This window comes from Mercenaria mercenaria, chromosome 15 (genome assembly GCF_021730395.1).
Source record: "Mercenaria mercenaria strain notata chromosome 15, MADL_Memer_1, whole genome shotgun sequence".
In the NCBI taxonomy this organism is placed as follows: domain Eukaryota; kingdom Metazoa; phylum Mollusca; class Bivalvia; order Venerida; family Veneridae; genus Mercenaria; species Mercenaria mercenaria.
The window spans coordinates 48,773,427-48,794,333 of record NC_069375.1 but is presented as its reverse complement, the minus strand read 5'-3'; the positions used below and the strand labels follow the sequence as shown (position 1 = coordinate 48,794,333).

The 20,907-nt window shown below is 35.1% G+C and overlaps 1 protein-coding gene across 2 annotated transcripts in view; it reads left to right on the top strand.

The window, feature by feature from the left end:
- Positions 1-6,137: 6,137 nt before the first annotated feature.
- Positions 6,138-20,907, top strand: part of LOC123553797 (putative helicase mov-10-B.1) — a 33,188-nt gene continuing 18,418 nt past the window's right edge. Inside the window, exons 1-12 of one of the 2 annotated variants that reach the window (XM_045343454.2) lie at positions 6,138-6,266; positions 7,185-7,643; positions 8,550-8,794; positions 9,863-10,027; positions 10,779-10,881; positions 11,166-11,288; positions 12,470-12,629; positions 14,754-14,896; positions 17,101-17,265; positions 17,690-17,834; positions 19,139-19,315; positions 20,593-20,702. In XM_045343454.2, the coding sequence (XP_045199389.2) occupies positions 7,186-7,643; positions 8,550-8,794; positions 9,863-10,027; positions 10,779-10,881; positions 11,166-11,288; positions 12,470-12,629; positions 14,754-14,896; positions 17,101-17,265; positions 17,690-17,834; positions 19,139-19,315; positions 20,593-20,702 (1,994 nt within the window). In that variant the 5' untranslated portion in view covers positions 6,138-6,266; position 7,185. The remainder of the gene's footprint in view (positions 6,267-7,184; positions 7,644-8,549; positions 8,795-9,862; positions 10,028-10,778; positions 10,882-11,165; positions 11,289-12,469; positions 12,630-14,753; positions 14,897-17,100; positions 17,266-17,689; positions 17,835-19,138; positions 19,316-20,592; positions 20,703-20,907) is intronic. The other variant, XM_045343463.2, reaches the window with a different exon arrangement.

Here is a 20,907-nt window from a genome sequence, read left to right as displayed (position 1 = left end):
GTCACAGGTCACTGTCTGGACAAAACAAAAACCTAAATAGGTACAGGGTCAGTATTTAAGCAGGAAATACTGGTATTTAATCATCGATGTCCGAAAAAACTAGGAATTCCAAAAAATACTGGTAATTTCCTGGTAATACTGGGAAATATTATGGAGCCCAAAATTAAATCTTTTAGAAATAGTTATACCCCCTAGATTAATTCTATAATCCCTTCATATCAATCAATTTGTATTAATAACAACAAGGTGCCTACTTAATGACAGTAATTACAGTACAATCATTAGATGATGCGGTGCCTCAGGAATTGGTTGACCATATGGAAACCAAATAAATGATGAGGAATTAAATGGGCAGCAAATAGATTAGACAAAATGAGGTGATATTACAACAACAATGACAAATTAAACAAGACAGCCATAGCAGCGCTAAGTCGCTCACCTGACCATGACTATTTGACTTTGAATATACCTATGACACACTAAATCACGAATGGCAATATCTGTGTTTAGCATACAAAAAACATATAACAGGTCAAGTGAACAAATCTGAACAAATTTTAGGGAGGCCAATAAAATGCTTCTACAAGTATGATGGAGATCCATGATCGGTTCATGAGATAGAGATAGACCCTAAAATTTTCAGTGATAATATTACATTAAATAAAGTCTAGAAATTGATTTCCAAGTCCTCGAAATAACCAAAAATGATTTCACAAATGTGAAGTTTATGATAGTTTTGTTAATATCAGTAACGGAAGTTTTAATTTTTAATATAAAGTTGTGATCCACCAAGAATGACAACTCTTGCCTTGGGCTAGTACTTATAAGTAGAGATCTATTAGTTTACTTCCCTTGCAATTACACAATTGTGTGGAAAATGAAAACTGTTTTAGACACAATATCATACTTTTTTGCACAACAAAATCATTTAGGATTTATTCATTTGTGTTTGATTTACCCCTCAAGACATGGTTCCTATGATTTTGTCAATTTACATATGGTAAAAAATTAACTTTTAACAAGCCAATAATAAAATGAAGTACCGGTAAGTAACTAATAGTGCAGATAATACAGTTTTGCTTGCATCAAAATGTCACAATAGAACCACTTTTGTAATACAGAACACCAGGTAGGATTAGTAAAGGTGCAATTATATTGATCTCTATTTCCTATGCCTACATGAGAAGTTTTTCACTGTATTTTAGCTTTAATGGTCCCTTAAAGTGGCCAAGTACCCCTCTTTGAAAATACATTGGGAGAAAGTACAATGATGCTACAGTCAAAGCCTGATTAAGATATATCAAGCAGTTCATGAGAATGTGTTTAAAGGTTTTTTTATGTTAACCTCTAGCGCTAAATGCCCCTATTTAAACAAGACTAAGGGAGGACCTTACAATGAGGCAACAGATCAAATCTGATGAGGATCCATCAAGCTGTTCATGAGAGGAAGTTGCTTAAGGATCATGTAAAGCTTTTGAGACCACCCCTCTGGTAAATTTTCATCTTGGAAATTATACCTGACAGACCAGTGATATTCATATATATGGAGTTGCTCAGAAGAAGCAGAAAATACTTTCTATAAAGGTCTACTTGTTCGGTAATATGTATTTTGTCTTACAACATAGTCATGTACTGTGACTGTCCATGTTCTATTTTGTAGAAAATATCAAACTTCTTTTTACAAAAACACATTTTTTCTCTTAATTTGTTTTGTGCCCCAAAGTTTAAAAACTTTTCTGCCAACCTGAATGTTTAAACATTCCCAGGCTGTACATATTCCAGAGTAACTATGACAAATGCAAAACTTCCATGGAAAATAGGTATTTCCATGGAATAGTATGGAAAAGTCACCTGTTGCATAACATGTTCAGAGTGATTGCAAATATTTTTCAGAGACATCTCTAGAAATCACACTGGACATCTTTCAAAATGTTCATGGAATGTTCACAGACACTGTGGAAATGTAGCACTTTCTGTTTGTTTAACTCTGGAAAATAACTCTGTCATTTACTGAGGTATTTTAAACACATCTGAAAACAATAAGTATTAGACTAGGAATACTATGTGATCAAGGTCAGCCAATTTAGATCAACTGATAACTGCAAAAAAGCCGAATGAATCACATCTATTGCTATTTAATAATTATTAATAATGTCAGTAGAACTTCCTGAACCACTACGGAAAATTTCCATTGCTGTCCATGGAATTACTCTGGAAAATTGTTCACTGACGTCTGTGGAATCACTCTGTAAAATTGTCCATGGAAAGTACTCTGGAAATCCGTGAATATTTTTCCATAGTTTCCGCAGTATTCCATATCCAGCTCCAGAAAGTCTGTCTGAATATTCCAGAGTCCGGACTTCCGTAGAAATTCACAGATATTCCATGGAAACCTCTGGAATTTCTCAGTAACTGAGACTACATTTATACAAGTTTTAAATTAAGTTTTAAAGCCTTCTTAAGAAATATTGCATTTATTTCAAAATATCTAAAAAAATTTTTTTTTTGTTGTCAAACGATCTGGAGGCATGCCGCTTTAAAACAGAGAGTCTATGATAAAGTTAGAGTAAAATGTAATCATTACTCAAGTGAAATTATTAGTATCATTCAGAAATAATTTGGACACGTTACAATTATGAATGGAAGTGACGTGTTGGGCACGTGAGGGAGAACTTGGAAGCCTTTTCGGGGATGGCAACTAATTCATGGTGGATTTTCTACATAAGAGAAAGTCTGTTATCAATATGTTGGAGATCAATGCAATGAAGACTGAGGGATTGTAACATGTCTTTGACACTGAAGTTAACTTCTGAAGGTTTGATGGCAGTCAGTCCTTTAAATTCCAATCAGTTGCCCATCTGGCATTATCTAAATCTATCTATCTATCTATCTTCCGTGGACGTCAAACCCCTTGCGGGAACGTAGACGTTTTGCGCGTCAAAATCATAAAGAGAAAGAATATAGTGATAAAAATTTAGAGTGGAAGAAACTAAAAAATAACTTTGGTGGTGATATAAAAAGGTTAAAACTTGAGTTTGCAGGATAACTAGGGCGAGGCGTGTTTAAGGCTGCAAACTGCGACACTGAACTGCTCTAGGGTAGGGAGGTGGGCGACACTGGGGGGAAGTTGGTTCCAATGGTACACAGTTCTCGGAAAATAAGAAAACTTGTAATAGTCAGTGGATGCAGTAATTAACCTATAACTTAGGGAATGGCCATAACGGACACATCGGGTCATTGGGGTAAGGTAATCTACGATTGGGATAGCAACCAGATTACCAGATCATGATGAATCTTATAGAAGATAACCTAGAATCTATACGCCTTAAATCCAGTCGACGAAGGTTTAGGGAGTGTAGCATATCTGTTACACTAGAAGTACGGCCATAGTCAGTCTTGATCCAACTGGCGGCTCTCCTTTGGATGCTTTCAATTTGGTCGATCTGGGTTTGGGTGTGGGGCAACCATACCTTGGAGGCATATTCGAGCTGGGGTCGGACTAGAGTCTGGTAAGCAATGGTCTTAATGGGTTGGGATTTGACCTTAATGTTTCTTCGTAAGAACCCTAAAGTTTGGTTAGCTTTTTTGGTTGACCTATTTATGTGATTGTCCCATGATAGGTCATTTGAGATATCCACGCCTAGGTATTTAGCTGAGCTGACCGACATGTAGGTAATACTGGGTAGGGATAGGATGTTTCCTAGTGGTGTGGATCACTTGACACTTGGAGGGGTTGAACTCCATATCCCACTCCAACTCCCACTTTTCTAGAAGTTTTAGGTCATTTTGGAGAGTGACAGATTGGTCTGCAGATGACAATGTTAGATATATTGCCGTGTCATCTGCAAACAGACGGACTTTGGAACTGATGTTTTGTGGGAGATCATTTATGTAAGCTAGGAAGAGCAGGGGACCAAGTACAGACCGCTGCGGGACACCTGATGATAATGGGATGGCATCAGAGGTACATTGTAGTACCATTTAGGACTACTGATTGGATCCTATCATCTAAGAAGCCTTTGACCCATCTTAGTGTGTTACCTCTGACTCCATATTCATGCATTTTTAGTAGGACTTTCTCATGGCTAACCTTGTCGAAAGCCTTACTAAAATCTAGAAGTATAAGATCTACTTGTTTCTTATTGTAGACTGAAGTGACAAGATCATTTACATACATAAGTAACTGAGTAACGCATGACCTTTTTTCCCTAAATGCATGCTGTAGGTCATACAGAATACCATGGTTGGTGAAGTGCTTAACAATTGATGAGGAAACAATGTGTTCAAGAACTTTGCATAGGACACATGTTAATGAAATTGGTCTATAATTTACTGGATTTGACCTATCACCTTTTTTTAAAAATGGGGGCAACCTAGGGTACTTGGGAATACCGAAAACTACTCCATTACCGAAAACTACCGAAAACCAGTTTTGATTACCGAAAACTACTTATATTTCTGAAAGTATTACAGTTTTGGAATTTAAGTTAATATATTCTGATAACATATAATAATATATATTAACAGACGAAATTTTGAAGAAATTTGACAATTTTAAAGTGGTTTAATTTGGATTTTATTAAAATGAGTGATAATTGTATACTGAGTTACTACCCTTTGATAAAATAATCCAATAGTATTAAATGTCATTGTCGTCACAAGTTTGTTTTATTTGAAAATAATGTTATAAATAATTGTATTATTAAATTGAAGCATGTAACAGGTCAGTACCATATAACAGTCTGTGACGGTAAGCTATATAAACGAAATCGTACTAAAAAGACTTTATATGAACATTAACATGAATAACATGATCTCCATTTTCAGATAAAGTACATCAATCAATTAGATTTAAATAACAAATAACATGTTTGACGGGTCACGGCATATATTATGTCCGTACTGGACGGAAAATAGACTTTTTGCATGTGTTATGAGCGTTGCAAATTTCCTGCATATTCAAGTAATTATTGCTTGATAAATGTTTATAACTATCCTGCTGGTTATTGGAAAAGACATTTTTATCTTAAAAAAAGACATCAGTCAAAACGATTTCTTGAAGATTGTTGGAAGTTTTTATAATTGGTCAGTGAAATACGTATGCCTCTTTCTCGTAATTCCGAGCCTTCTCATTGATCCGAGCCTTTGGAAAATTTGCACTTGCGGCTATTTCCTATTTCTAAATTTTATGTATGTTGTGGCAAATCAAATGACAGTTAAACAAAAATAAAAAGAAAATAGTATTACTTGCATTAAAATAGAAATATACACAACAGAAAATTTTGGCACAAAATTTGCTTATCTAAAATCAATGGGGTAATATATAACCTTCTTACAGAAAACAGAAACCACTTATTTTAAAACTTTTTTGTCCGCAAACACAATAATATATCTGTTCTTAATTTTAAAAAAGAACTTTTTCAAAAAGGCCTTATTTTTTCAGAGCTAGCACAAATGATCGCAAGTCCCGGTTCAACGAGAAAGAATCTGGCTGTTTCAGAGGGTTACGGTCATCATGTGAAAGCCTGAATTATTCATTTACAACAATCCTTAGAATTTTTTTTCATGGGGATTTTTAAGTTTAGATGTTGGAGTATCAAACTATAGCAGAAACTCTTTTGAAACTTAAAACTGTTACTGACCAGCACTGAAATACCGGTTAAGGGGCTCGGAATAACGAGAAAAGGGCATATCTGTTTTAATGCATACTAATTTTGACAGAACCATTTGAGACATTTATATTCTCACAAATACAGTAAATAGTGGTTGGTGCCAATTTTTTTTTCTGCTGGGGCGGCACCTGTATGGGCACCAAGACTGGATGGGCACCTGTGTATGGACAGTGCCCGACACAAAAACGAAAGTTGACAACCTCGCGAAAACGTATGACATTCTAACTAAGAACTACAGCACAAATCAACAATGTTTCGATTTTCATGCGGTAGTAACGTTTAATATGACGTTTAAAAATCAGCACAAAGTTTTCTTTATTTGACACGTACCTTCTTCAGAAATATTTATCTTTCTTTTTTGGAAAGTACTCTCCATTAACTTCCGGAAATTTTCGGGTATGTTCGTGCATAAGTTTAACCAATCAATGGAGAGTATTTGGTCTTGGCTGTTTTCGGTTATTTCCGTAAGTTAAAAAGAACCATTTTCACTTTCGATTCTGAGAAAACTGTTACGCTAAAGAAAAACTTTTTTCCAAGAGAATAAATAGACGCACACACTGTGTGTTCTCATATTAATTGCACTGAGGTATTAAGGTACATAAATTTTATTTAATAGAATGTAGAGATAAATATTAAATCATTTAATAATTGATAAAATTAGAAAGGTGCTGCTGGTAGTGTAGATCTAGAGCTCTGAATTCGGCTATCCATATCGGGCCTCAGTCAGACATTAAACAGGCTGGTAACATTGCCCGATCGGGCTTAAGGCATAAAAAGTGATATTTCTTGAAAAATAATAAAGATATTTCTTTCAAACTTGGTCCATTTATTAAGCATAACATATGATGCTTATCAAGATAGAAGTAACTTTGTTGCCTTCAGTTTTGTTAGAATTACTTCCCTTTTTCAGATTTTTATGATGCATAATTTTTGAAGTCCAAAATAGTTATGTTTTAATGCAATGTTTAAAACAGAAAAGGTTCAATGGCTTTCTATTGCTCCAAACTTGTGCGCCAATACCTTTATTCTATATATTTAGAGTTAATACTTCGTTTCTAGTGCAGATGTATGAGCATTTTTTTTAAAACCAACATTTCTCTATGATGTTGTAAGTGAAAGCAGAGTAAGATGTAAACATTCATGTACTAGCGCAATAATTTAGAGCATTAGAAAGCCATTGAACCCTTTTTTTGTTTTAAGCTTAGCATTAGAACATATTTTTTGGACTTCAAAGATTATGCGTCATAAAAATCTGAAAAGGGGAAATAATTCTACCAAAACTGAAGGCAACCAAGTTATTTTTATTCTGATTTGTATAATTTGTTATGCTTAATAAATGGACTAAGTTTGAAAAAAATAACTTCATTAGTTTTCAAGAAATATTACTTTTTATGTCGTAAGCCCGATCGGGCAATGTTACCAGCCTGTTAAACCAACAGACAAACATACTTTTAACATGCCCAATTTTTTCATGCCCAATGAAATGACTAAACAGTGATTCATTTGTTTCAGGATGCCTTCAAGAAGAAGACCAACTTTCAACTGGATTGTGAAAGAAACAGAGAAGTTCCTTGACTATCTGGATGCAAACAATTACCCAGATCTCATCAAAAGGGATGATTTTCGGACCATTTATAATACTGGGTTTGTTCAGGCCCGTAAAGCAGAGGTTAGGGAGTATGTCTCAGTTGCATTCCGAGATATCGTTAAAGAGCTGAGAGATACAAACTCAATCCATGAGCTTGGTGACTATTTCTCCTTTGGCAATGATGTCCAGGTATTGTATGAAGATCTTGCAGTCTCAAAAGAGTTCAAAGAAACCTTGGAGAAGTGGAAGGCAGTCTCTAAGGACAATCCATATTTCTGTGAGGTTTGTGGAGTGGACTGTGGCTCTGAAAAAAGTTACGAACAACATGTCATGGGCAATCGTCATAGAATTCACAAATTACATCTGCAGATCTACAGTAATCGGTTTGTAAAATACTTAAATTTTTTATGAAAAAAAAAAACAACAAAGTTTAACATTTTCACCAACATGATAAAAAATGTCTTCTTTTGTTTGAAAAATCCCAGTTTGATCCAAATTGTTACTAAGGCCTAGGACATGTTTAATAAGTATTTGATTTATTCAAGTCTTAGATCATGTTTAGCATAAATTTTAAACTGAGCTTTCTAGCACAGTTTCGAAGTAGCTGAGTATAGCTAGTACAATAATTAATAAATAGATATGATCATGTTTATCAGCTTTCATGAAGGAGTGGTAGAATGAATTTGTTTGTATGAAGGATTATTTATTGCTGCCACCAGTAACCCATATGGAGGACTCCTCCACACGACTGCTAATTACTTTAGTTGGAGGATAGTGCTAGATAAAGAAGACACTCTGATTCCATAAGTTTGCTTGACTTGTCAACTCATAGGATTCTTATCCCAATGTTAGTAATTTTAGTTAAAGGAGTGAGGGCTTGCACACATGATCATATTGTTTTTGTCCTGTCCGTCCATCACACTTCATTTCCGATCAATAACTGGAGAACCACTTGACCTAGAACCTTCAAACTTTATAGGATGGCAGGGCTTATGGAGTAGAAGACCCCTATTGTTTTTAGGGTCACTTGATTTAAGGTCAAGGTTACATGAGTCTGAACACTGAAAACAGTTTCTGATCAATAACTTGAGAACCACTTCATCCAGAATGTTGAAACTTCATAGGATGATTGGACATGCCAAGTAGCCTATCCCTATTGCAGCCAACCATCAGTGTCTCTTTGACTTCCAGACCTGTCCCCTATTGACTAATTGCCTATTACGACTATGCATTGGGGGAGACCTGCGCTTTTCTACAAAAGCAACTTCTAGTTTATCTTTTATTTTTAGAGATCAGCGTAATTTTTGTCCTGATGATATATTAATTGTATCGGACCCTCAACCAAATGCCGCTGGTATGATTGAGAAGGACTGTAAGCCAGGGCAGGGCCTTGCTATGTCTGTAACGATCCGTAACTTGAGTGCTCAGTACACACTGGTGTTTGAACGACACTTATTTCTGTGGGATACTGGGATGTTTAGGTTACTGAAGAAAGATAGCAAGGAAATTAAATTGAGGCATCACATACAACCAGGTATTTTATTTTTAGTATCAACTCTTTTAAAGGTACCTCAGCTCTAAACTCCAAATAAAAGTTGTCTACAAAAAAATATTCTGAGAGCCAACAAATGGTGTTTATTTGCAAGTAGCCTTTATTCAAAGCCTGAACATGATTCTTAGGATAAAATACACACCCAACTTTTAAATCAGAAAAAAAATGTCTTTGGAGTTTGGAGTCAGGAAGTCTGTTTTCCCAGTCACAAGAGAAAAAATTTGACTGTATATTTAATTTCTGTTGTCAGATATTTCCAGTTTTAATGTCTTCTACTGCAAAAGTTTCTTTACCATTATTTTTAGTTATTCTAAGGGTGTTTTAGTTCAGAGATTGCACATTTGTATAATACAGTCAGTCCTGTATTAAGCAGTCAGCCAATGGAGTGACACAGTTTGGCTTCTTAAGGCATTTGGTTGCTTCAGACAAGTTGATATAACAAAAAAAAGTCAATACAGGTAGTAAGCTAATAGGCTTCTAACAGCAAGTGGTAGTTTAATACAGGTGGCTGCTAAAGCAGGTTCAATTGTGTTATCATACCAAATATCAGCATTAGAAAAAAAATGTAAATTAAGGGTTGTATTTCAAATTCAGCTTGTATAATGCATCCACAGGGGTTTGTTTCAATCCAGTTACATACTTCATTTATTACACACATTATTATAACACTGAGCCTAGTGGAACACTTGGTCAAACAAATACTCCTTGAGCCTAATTTGAGCCATTGACAATGACAACTCCTAAAAAATGATAACTTAACCTAATAGTTTGATCAAAGTTTGTCATCAATTTATATTGTTGCTTGGGTTGCAGAGCCAAAACATAGAAAGAAATGGAAAAAAAAATATGATACATATTATACCAGGTTTTTATAACACCTTTTTCATGATAAACACGTTCAAAGGCCCTTGACACAGTACAGTACAGTATTAAATTAATTAATCAAAAATATGTCTTTCATACTGAACTTAAAAAAAACATTCTGTTTATCATATTATTCAAGGTAGTGGATATGGACTGAATTTTTTTATGTATATTTTTTTGTTGTAGAGCAAAGTTTTGAAATGCGTGTGCAGTGCAAAGCCCCAAATGACTTTGGACACCATTTTGCTCCGCTTGCATTTTACTTTGGCTGGAAAGATGAGAGAGGACAAGCAGTCAGTGCCAGTGAGCAGCAAGGACCAGTGACAAGATTTGTTGCTTTACATGTTCTTGGTCAGTTTCTCCATCCTATTTGTGTCTTGACTTTACACTTGTGGAATAATTTACCCGGATTCGTTTTTGCTGAGATAAAAACTAAAAAAATGTGTATGGATTTAACCTTTACCCTGCTAAAATAGACTGGTCCATCATTCAGTTTGGGCAGAACCACTTATTATTTAAAGGGTAGTTCACTGAAGATTTACTTACTAAATAGCAGACTTGCAGGCTGATCTTAGCATTGGTTAAATTTTTTATTCAGGTCCATCTTTTCTAAAAAATTATAAGAACTACAGCTTTGAAACTTTGCACATTTCATTAGGTGACAGTGTAGGTCAAGAACTGTAACTCTTATTGCATTGTGTCAGAATTATGGCCCTTTTTGTACTTAGAAAATTTGATTTGATTTTCTTGGTTGAAATTTTTGTTTAGGTTCACCTTTCCCAAAAACTATATCAACTACAGCTTTGAAAGTTTGCACACTTGTTCATCATTATTAGATGAGTAAGTAGTCCAAGAACAATAACTCTACCTGCATTTTGTCAGAATTATGGTCCTTTTTGTAATTAGAAAATTTGAAAACTTAGTTAAAATTTTTGTATAGGTCCACTTACTTGAATACTATAGGAACACTTTGAAAAGCTTTGAAACTTTTCAGACTTGTTTATCAGACTGGCAAATTATAGGATACATGATTAAATTATTTTTAAAATGATTGTTTTCCTTCCAAAACTGATTACCGGTATTTATATATTATTGTGAACAGGTGATCTACATGATGATTTAGCCCCAGTAGCTCCCTTCAAGTACCCAGACCAGATCCCTGAGGAGCTTGTGGAACAAACAGTGCCAGGGGTCCCACTTCCTGTGTAAGCTCACTGGCACTCAGTTTTGTGCACTTTTCTTACTGTTAAATATAGACCACAAGTGTCTGTGTAAATATCTAAAGATAAAATATTTTAAAGAGTGATGGACACTAGAAATCTTTGTAAATTGCATTTATGTGGACTTCGATATTCATTTTATAGAAAGCTGTTTGTAATATAATAAATGAATTCAGCCAGAATGGACATGATGGAAGTGAGTGTACATGTAGATTTAATTTTTGTACAGTCTTGATTACAGGACTTCATCAAGATGTTTTGATTTGTAGGTCAACCAAAAATGTCTTGCCCTCAACAACAAAGTTAGTGCCATGCCGGGTACCAGTATATCTGAAAGCTCAAGTAAAACGGGGACTTACTGGGAATATGCAGATAATAAGTGAAAAACTTAGGTATGTCCTGGTAATTATATAGTACAAGTAGTGTAGTCTTGTTGAATACATGATAAGCTTAGGTATGTCCTTTTGAATACATGGTAAACCTAGATATGTCCTATTGAATAAACATTTAACTTAGGTATGTCCTGTTAATTATATGGTAAAAGTAGTTTAGGTTAGTCTTGTTGAATACATGTTAGGCTTAGTTATGTCCTGTTAATTATATGTTAAAAGTAGTATAGGTTAGTCTTGTTGAATACATGTTAAGCTTAGGTATGTCCTGTTAATTATATGGTAAAAGTAGTCTAGGTAAGTCTTGTTGAATACATGATAAGCTTAGGTATGTCCTTTTTAATACATGGTAAACCTAGATATGTCATATTGAATGAATTAGGTATGTCTTGTTAAATACATGATAAAACATAGGTGTGTCCTGTTGAATACAGGAAAAAAGCTGAGATGTCATGTGAATACATGTCCATACAAGACATGTTTTTTGTTCATACTGGATTTATACCAAGTGATGAATTAAAACAAAAAAGCTGGGGGTCTTGCCTGGCAGTGAGTGTATGAAATAAAATGCAAACTGGATGACTTTGGAAGCATTGTTACCATATAAGTACAAAAAAAGAGTTTTCAACTTTAACCATATGGCTTTCTTATATGCTTAGCCAAAGAGGAAAGAGATTTCTGAATATCTACCTGATGTTCCATTCCTGATGATCATTTTTAGCTCGACTTTTCGAAGAAAAAGTAGAGCTGTTGCACTTGCCCTGGCATGGCCATTGGTTAAAGTTTTTGATAAAAGTCAAATATCCCTGTTACTATCAAAGCTATTGATTTGAAACTTAAAATAATTATTCACTATCGAAATCTACACCAGGGGAAACAATCTCCATAAATCTGATTTGAATTTTGACATAGTTATGCTCCTTTTAACTTAGAATTTTTTGGTTAAAGTTTTATAAAGTTTTTACTCGCTAAGCTCTAATTCAGAGTCAAGCACTGAGAAAAGTCAAGCATGCTGTCTTTCGGACAGCTTTTGTTATGAACTCTTCATAGTTAAATTCCAAAACAAAATTTGTATGAAATTCACATGTAGTTGATAAATAATGAATAGAATTAGCTAAATGGAAGTAAAGAGCAAAAAAAACCAACATTTCAGCAGATTTATGAAACTTAAATTATTATTGAAGGAATGTGTTGGACTGTGATTTAACTGCACAGAACTACAAGAATAAGTTTGATACCTTGTTGTGGATTGAGGAGCTTCAAATGGTAGAAGATATAAAAAGATATGACATGTTGAATGTTACACTTGAGCAGGAGAGAGGGACACGTCTGCTGATACTTCAGGTACATCTTTCACTATACATTTTGACTTGGGTTGAATTTTTAAGGTTCAGTAGCACAATCTAAAAGTATTTTTTTAGAAAGTTTGTAATTTTTTGGCACAGAGACAATGATTAATTTAAATTAATTCTACCTTTGTTTATCATATGTATATTCTCAAGGTTATCGGAAACGCAGAATACGGCGTCCCTGTAGGCATAATTGGCCCAGGTTTATATATGAAGCTTGGGATTCCCTGGAAGCAAATTTCTGCAGTAGGATTCAAGCTTTAAATCCATTATTTACAAACACCTGCAAAGATTTGACTCTCGATAAATTCCAGCCAGTCTGTATGAGTTTGTGTTACGCATATCTTGAAACTTACTTAAAGTGGAATTATATGCATTTTTCAAGTAAAAATTAAGCTTAGATAGATGTGTATGTAAAAAGGGTGGAGAAAATTATAGTTTTTAACCCAACATACCAAACTCTTCCTGTTACCAGTACAAAATAATAAGTTTCTAAATATGACTTTTCTTTTTTTGACTGGGGCAGTCTTTTTAAAAAACATCAAACTGCAAGCAGGAGTTGCTTCCCTTCTACTTCAGAAATTTCTATTTTCAGGTAAGGGAGATCATTGCGCAGAAGATTGAAAAAAATATCTATTATTTTATCCATCCGATTTCTTTATTTCTAAAGCATCAACTTCAAATACTAATGCGGCATTATCGTAATTTAACACATCTAATTGCACAGCAACCGAAAATTGCTTTTACAGAACACTCACCCAAAACACACTATGTGCAGTATTAGATGCGCTTAATGCCACTTTAAGAGTCATCAAACATGAGGATTGTTTTTCAGCATGTGAAAATATGACACACCCATTTACATCATACAGGTTATAATGTGGTTAAGGATATTTGTTTTACAAACAGCTAAGCCTGTCTTTATTATTCAGAGACTAGGGCATTTGAAATTTAATTTTTAGCTCGACTATTCGAAGAATAGTCTAGCTATTCTACTCACCCTGGCGGCGGCGTCACACCTTGGTTAAGTTTTTGCATGCAAGTACATACAGCCATCAATTAAAGGCATATAGCTTTGAAACTTATTTTTTTCTTTTTCTAGGTCAATTACCAACCTCTCTGGGTCAAGTCCCATATTTCTGACATGTATTTTGAGCAAATTATGCCCCCTTTTGGACTTAGAAAATTTTGGTTAAAGTTTTACGTGCAAGTTACTATCTCCAAAACTAATGCAGATATTGATTTGAAACTTCACATGTGTCTTCAGGGTTATAAAACTAGTTGATAGCAGCAAGTCCCATAACTCTGACTTTCATTTTGGCCAAATTATGCCCCCTTTTGGACTTAGAAAATTCTGGTTAAAGTTTTGCGTGCAAGTACATACAGCTATACCTAAAAGGCATATAGATTTGAAACTTATTTTTTCTTTTTCTAGATCAATTACCAACCTCACTGGATCAAGTCCCATAACTCTGGCATGTATTTTGGGCAAATTTTGCCCCCTTTTGGACTTTGAAAATTCTGGTTAAAGTTTTACATGCAAGTTTCTATCTCCAAAACTAATGCAGATATTAAATTGAAACTTCACATGTGCCTTCGGGGTTATAAAACTAGTTGATAGCAGCAAGTCATTAACTCTGACCTTCATTTTTGGCCAAATTATGCCCCCTTTTGGACTTAGAAAATTCTGGTTAAAGTTTTGCGTGCAAGTACATACAGCTATACCTAAAAGGCATATAGATTTGAAACTTATTTTTTCTTTTTCTAGATCAATTACCAACCTCACTGGATCAAGTCCCATAACTCTGGCATGTATTTTGGGCAAATTTTGCCCCCTTTTGGACTTTGAAAATTCTGGTTAAAGTTTTACATGCAAGTTTCTGTCTCCAAAACTAATGCAGATATTGAATTGAAACTTCACATGTGCCTTCGGGGTTATAAAACTAGTTGATAGCAGCAAGTCCCATAACTGATATGCATTTTGGTCAAATTATTCCCCCTTTTGAACTTAAAACTCTTTTGATATTTAACCTTTTTGGGTAACATTTTCCTGCTTCTGGGACAATATTTCGAATAGTCGAGCTTGGCTGTCTTATGGACAGCTCTTGTTATTGTACAGGTTCCAGGGCTAATGGAAAGGAGACCATCAGTATTGAAAGGTGATAGGGTGTACCTGTATGCTGATGGAAACGGGACTATCCAGTACGAAGCATTTGTGCACAGAGTGGAACTCAACAATATTTATCTGGGAGTTGGACAAAGGTATGTGAAGGGTTTTAGCTTTTGTTGGAACAGGATGAATTTCTTGTTTAAATTGCTTCAATAGTAGATCATCTACATTGCTTTGAATTGCTTGTCAGGTGTACTGATATATAAATTACACAAAGTTGGCATAATAGCATTTTGGTCTGACAGATGAAAAATGTATTTACGTTGTTGAGTATTTAAAAATGAACACAGCATGCTTTGTTCAATTTATTTCAACACAGATTATTATTTTTACATAATTTTATTCATTTATTCAATGCTTTCAATTCTTATACCCCTTTCGTAGTTATAAAAATATGTAATAGTTTTCTGGCACCAAATGCAATTATACAAATACATGTTACGATAGTTAGGACGTGTTAATAACTTGACGAACTGCCACAGGAGGTGTCTGGTATTGTCAAAGCAATTTACTTTAAAATGGGTTGATTCATTCATTATAAAATGTTCAGTATTCGGTTTTCAGGGAGTTCGGTATTGTTACAGAAAATTACATGTGTATTAAGATAATTAGGGCATAGGGCATTTATGTAAGTTTTTCTGCGGCTGTTTTCCAAAATGATATGTTTTATGTGATGGGGCATGCATCTGTCCGCCGATCTACATTATCCCTACCCCATCATTTAGTTTCTTAACCTTTAATATCCTGTCACCACCACCATCGCACACACACACATGCACACAAATTGCTTCCTCCTCCCCACACCCCAATTTTATTTTTCATTTAGTTTCTCACCACCACCACCACCACTGCCCACCCCCCGCCCCCAAAAAAGTTTCTTGCACTTTTTAGCTCGACTATTCGAAGAATAAGTAGAGCTATCCTACTCGTCCTACTCGCCACAGCGTCGGCGTCACACCTTGGTTAAGTTTTTCGTACCAGTCCACATTTTGACAAAGTCTTTTGAGATAAAGCTTTGAAACTTTCAACGCTTGTTTACCATCATCATGGCCAGTTGTAGGCAAGAGCACATAACTCCATCAAGGATTTTGGCTGAATTATGGCCCCTTTTGACTTAGAAATCATGGTTAAGTTTTTCGTACCAGTTCATATTTTGACAAAGTCTTTTAAGATAAAGTTTTGAAACTTTCAACACTTGTTTACCATCACCATGGCCAGTTATAGGCAAGAATACATAACTCTATCAGGGATTTTGGCTGAATTGTGGCCCCTTTCGCCTTAGTATCTGGGTTAATATTCCGTACCAGTTCATATTTTGACAGAGTCTTTTGAGATAAAGTGACGACGTGACATCGTTTGTATTGTACGTTGTTATTTCTGACGAAGACATAAAGGTTGAAACTAGTAAAGAATGAGATAAAGCTTTGAAACTTTCAACACCTGTTTACCATCACCATGTTCAGTTATAGGCAAGAGTACATAACTCCATCAAGGATTTTGGCTGAATTATGGCCCCTTTTGACTTAGAAATCTTGGTTAAGTTTTTCATACCAGTTCATATTTTTTGTAAAGTGTTTGACATATGACTTTGAAACTTTTATAACTTGTTTAGTATAATAGTCTCTATCTGTGGGAAAGAGAACATAACTCTGTCATCTATTTTGGCTGAATTATGGCTCTTTTTGGACTTTGAAATTGGTTCTGTTTTCATACAAGTCCATGTTTTGTCAAAACTATTTGACATATGACTTTTAAACTTTGAACACTTGTTTATCATTATGATTTCCATCTGTAGGTAAGAGTACATAACTATTTTGACTGAATTATGGCCCTTTTTGGACTTTGAAATTGGCTCATACATTGCCATTTAGTGCAAGACTTAGCGAAATCAAAGAAATACAGGAACATTGTCTAATCTATTTATTTCTTTTGTCTGAATATCCGTGGAAATATTTTGACCCCATTCTTCAATCAGTTCTTCGAATAGTCGACCGCGCTGTCATCAGACAGCTCTTGTGTATTATCCTTGTATCCTGTCACTGCAACAGTCTACAAGCCCTGCCCCCACTCCTGAAAAAATCATTTAGTATCCTGTCACCTTCACTGCACATACACATCCTTGCTCCCCCATCCCCCACCACACACACACCTCTCCCACCAAAAAAAAGATTTTAAAGTTTGTTTTTTATTTAAATTTTGCGTCTGTCCCCTTAAGGCGTATATTGCCCTGCTCGGCAGAGTTCTTGTTTGAGATTTTTTTGTTTCTGAGAGTGCATGGTGCTTCAATTTATTGCAGATTTCCATGGGTTCAGGGGATGAGATATGATGCTAGGTTTGATTTTACCAAATTCAATTTGTGGGTGCAGCATCGAGCATTAAACAGTGTCATAGTTGCAGAATCTATTCTGTTTCCATCATCACAATCAAGATTCCCTGTCAGGACAGAAAATGTTGACATGAAGTAAGGTTTTAATTATAATTTAGATAGTTTATGATTTGTACCTCTTGAAAATATGTTCATGTGTCCACACTGATAAATAACTGTTTATGAATGTTCAGAGCTTCCATGTACTTGATGATATTGAAGGTTTGAAAGTAGATATAAAGTCTTCAGGGACATTAGAATTCCACTGTAAAGAAAGTTTTTTGTTTTTATTTTGGAAGGGGGTCGAGGGGAGGGGGTCAAGATATATCATTTCTGTATATGATTTCTATCAAATTTAAATACTGAAGTATTAAATATATTTTTTCCGAAGAGCTCTTGATTAGAAATGTTTGGCAAATAACTGCCCAAAGTTTAAGTTTCTTTCTCATTTGGTTACCATCTGTACTAAAAAAAAAACAAGTTAGAAAATTTGAAAGAAATACTATCATTTTATTTACAGACCGTGGTTTGATAAAAAACTAAATCCTGAACAACAGACAGCAGTTACTAACATTGTGCGGGGTACCAGCCGACCTGGGCCATACCTGATCTTTGGACCACCAGGAACTGGCAAGACTGTAACAGTTACAGAAGCCATCAGACAGGTGATTAAATGTTTATTGTTTCCTATACAAATACCTAAATGCAACATATGGGTAATATTTAATGATTTCTTTTTGTGATAATAATGTATTTGAATCTGCTGCGAAGGTTTGGCCAAACTGCTGCATGTGAAGAATTTGCCAGAATGAGTTGGTAAAGACTGTCTTTAGTGACTGTGAGAGTTGCTGTTCCTCATCTTGACTGCAGGAAACAAGAGGATGAAGGTATTTGGAAGAGCCTCACACTAGCCATGATCAATGGAGGCTATCCTCTGGAAACATGGACTTGTGTCTATACAGATGGATCAGTCACATACCACCATCAAAGATTGAGGAGCAGGAGTTTTCATTCTCTACCTATCTTCCAAGAGAATAACACTTAATGCAGCCACAGGAAAACACTGCAGTAATTACAAGGCAGAGACTGAAGCACTCATGAAGGCCGTCTCGATGATTGAAGACTGCAGAAGAAAGCTCCTCAGTCATCTTTCTCATAGATGCCCTGTCTGTCATGGAAGCTCCTACCAACAATAAAGCTCCACAGCTGACAAGGAGAATTCAAAGCCTGGGTATCACCTGCAAAGTAGCACTTCAGTGGATTCCATCCCATTGTGGACTTGCAGGCAATGAAGAGGCAGACCAACCGGCAAAGCTAAGAGCTCAGTCAGAGCAACTTACAACACTTGAAAACTACAAGGAGAAAGTCACTATCATCAAGGCACTAAGGATAAAGGAATATGCTTTTCATCTCCTTGATTGATCAGAACAAGTGATGCTGGTCAAGTTTCACTCAGGGCACAACAAGACCAATGCTCACATGTACAAGAAATACAGACTGGTACAATCACCAGCCGGTTCATGTGGTGCTGAAGATCAGACCACAGAGCATGTACACCAGAAATGTCAAAGACATGAACAGGAGCGAGCTGCAACTTGGCTGATAGATACCTCGGTCTACCAGAAACTGTATGGAGGCACTGAGGATCTGTGACAAACTACAAGTTTCATAGAGGCTGCTGGTCTGACAGTGTAGGGCCTAAGAAGAAGAAAAAGTTGGTACATAATCTAAAAATACAGTTAGATCAACTGAATGATGTATTACTAACTATACTGAAATACTATTGAAAAATGGTCGGATACCTTTAACATGTAGAACACATCTTTTGTTATGGCACCCACTACTGCATATCCTAAAGTGTGTTCAGAGGTGATTCATACATTCTTCAGGCTTTCTTTACAAATGAGCTTAAATAGAGAACTTCTGAAAATTATGAATTTTTGAATTTGGACTTTTATCTTCATTCTAGGTGTATCATTGCCAGCCAGATGCAAGAATCCTTGTATGTTGCCCAGAGAACACTGCGGCTGATTTTGTCATGAAAAAGCTGATTAACCCTAACCAGCCAGGCACTGTGGATTTGTCAAGCATTTTCCGGATGTATGCTGTATCTAGACCATACATTAGTGTACCTAGTTACATCAAGGTATCATCTTTGTTTGTATTTCATTATTGGCTGTAAAGACAGAAGTAAGTAATCAGATTAAATGAAACAGTCTTTTACCTTAACAGGTATTTAAACTATAATAATTGATAGTTACTGTAACTATTTCACCATTGTTAAAGGAAATGGTTATATTCATTCCGTTGACATAACATCTAACAAAAATGTTTGTGTAATAAGTACAGGAGAACTAAATTACTTCTCCCCCATTGTAGTTTTCATTTGTCAAGCAACTTAAAGGCCAAGTGAAGGAATAGTAAGTTACATGGAAAACTTGAAAAAAATGAGAAAATATCCAGAAAGCACTTTTCAGCAATGCAACTTCAGTGTCAGGGTCATACTCAGAGATCAATAGTAAAATAAATGGATTTTCATGGAGTATTATAAGTATAAATATTTTCATGCTTTTTGTTTGTAATGATGCCAAACTGTACATACTTCTTTAATTATATACCGTTGAATTCTGTCTGAAATATAGCTTCTATGCACAAAATTCCCATCAGGTACAGAAAAATAAGTGATGGTTGGACTACATTCTTTAGTCACGCAGTATAATGATGGCATATTGATGTTCTATGTGCCAAAATGTTCACTCTTTCAAATGAGCGTTTAGTCTTACTTACCTAAAATTAAAGTCAGTTTAAGATAACAATATGAATAAGTCGAGATACCTTGAAATCATTTTTTTTTGTAGGCATGAAATTTCTTTCTGCCAAAACAAATGTTTTATTAAGACATAAATTCTTGGATTTCAAATTTCAAAAATTAAATACTAGATGGAAGATTAGCTTACAAGTCAAGTCAAGATTTCATTTTATGGATTAATACAACAAAATTCACAAAAATTAGTTCCCAAACATATACTGTGAAATTATTAATATTCGTGTGGGACTAATTTTCATGGATTTCGTTGTTGTCAATCCATGAAATTTAATCCCAAGGAACAAGTAAAATTCCCAGTCAGATTATGTTCAAAAGTTGAAATTCAAGAATTCATATCCCTTCAAAATTGCCGTGTTGACCAAAACCACGAAATTTCATGCCCACGAAATTAAATGATTTTACAGTATTAATGATTTCACACTACATGTATGATAAATAATCCAAGCCTGGCAAAATCTGATCAAGCTAATTAGGCCAAAATATTGTTTCAAAAACCCTATTTTATCTGGTATCTTTTCTAGTATTAGAACTATGACACTCACTTTGTGGGGAGACACGTGGGTGTTCATAAAAATAGTCATCTGGTTATTTTGCAGGAATCCGGGAGATTGAATTATGATTCAGGAGAGAGGGAGTTTTATTACCCAGCCAAGACTGAGTTGAATAAACACAAAATTCTTATAGTGACCCTCAGTACAGCAGGAAGGTAACTAAGTCTTGTAAATTTATTATGTTTTCATTTGAAGACGAGTGGGTATATTGTTTTTGCTCATTGTCTGTGTCTGTCCTTTGGATGGTTGACAGACCATGTGGTTTCTGATCAATAACTAGAGTGTGGTTGGTCTCACGATGATCAAACTTCAAAGTTTGATTGCCTGTGGTCAGTAGATGTCCATTACTGTTTTTGGTGT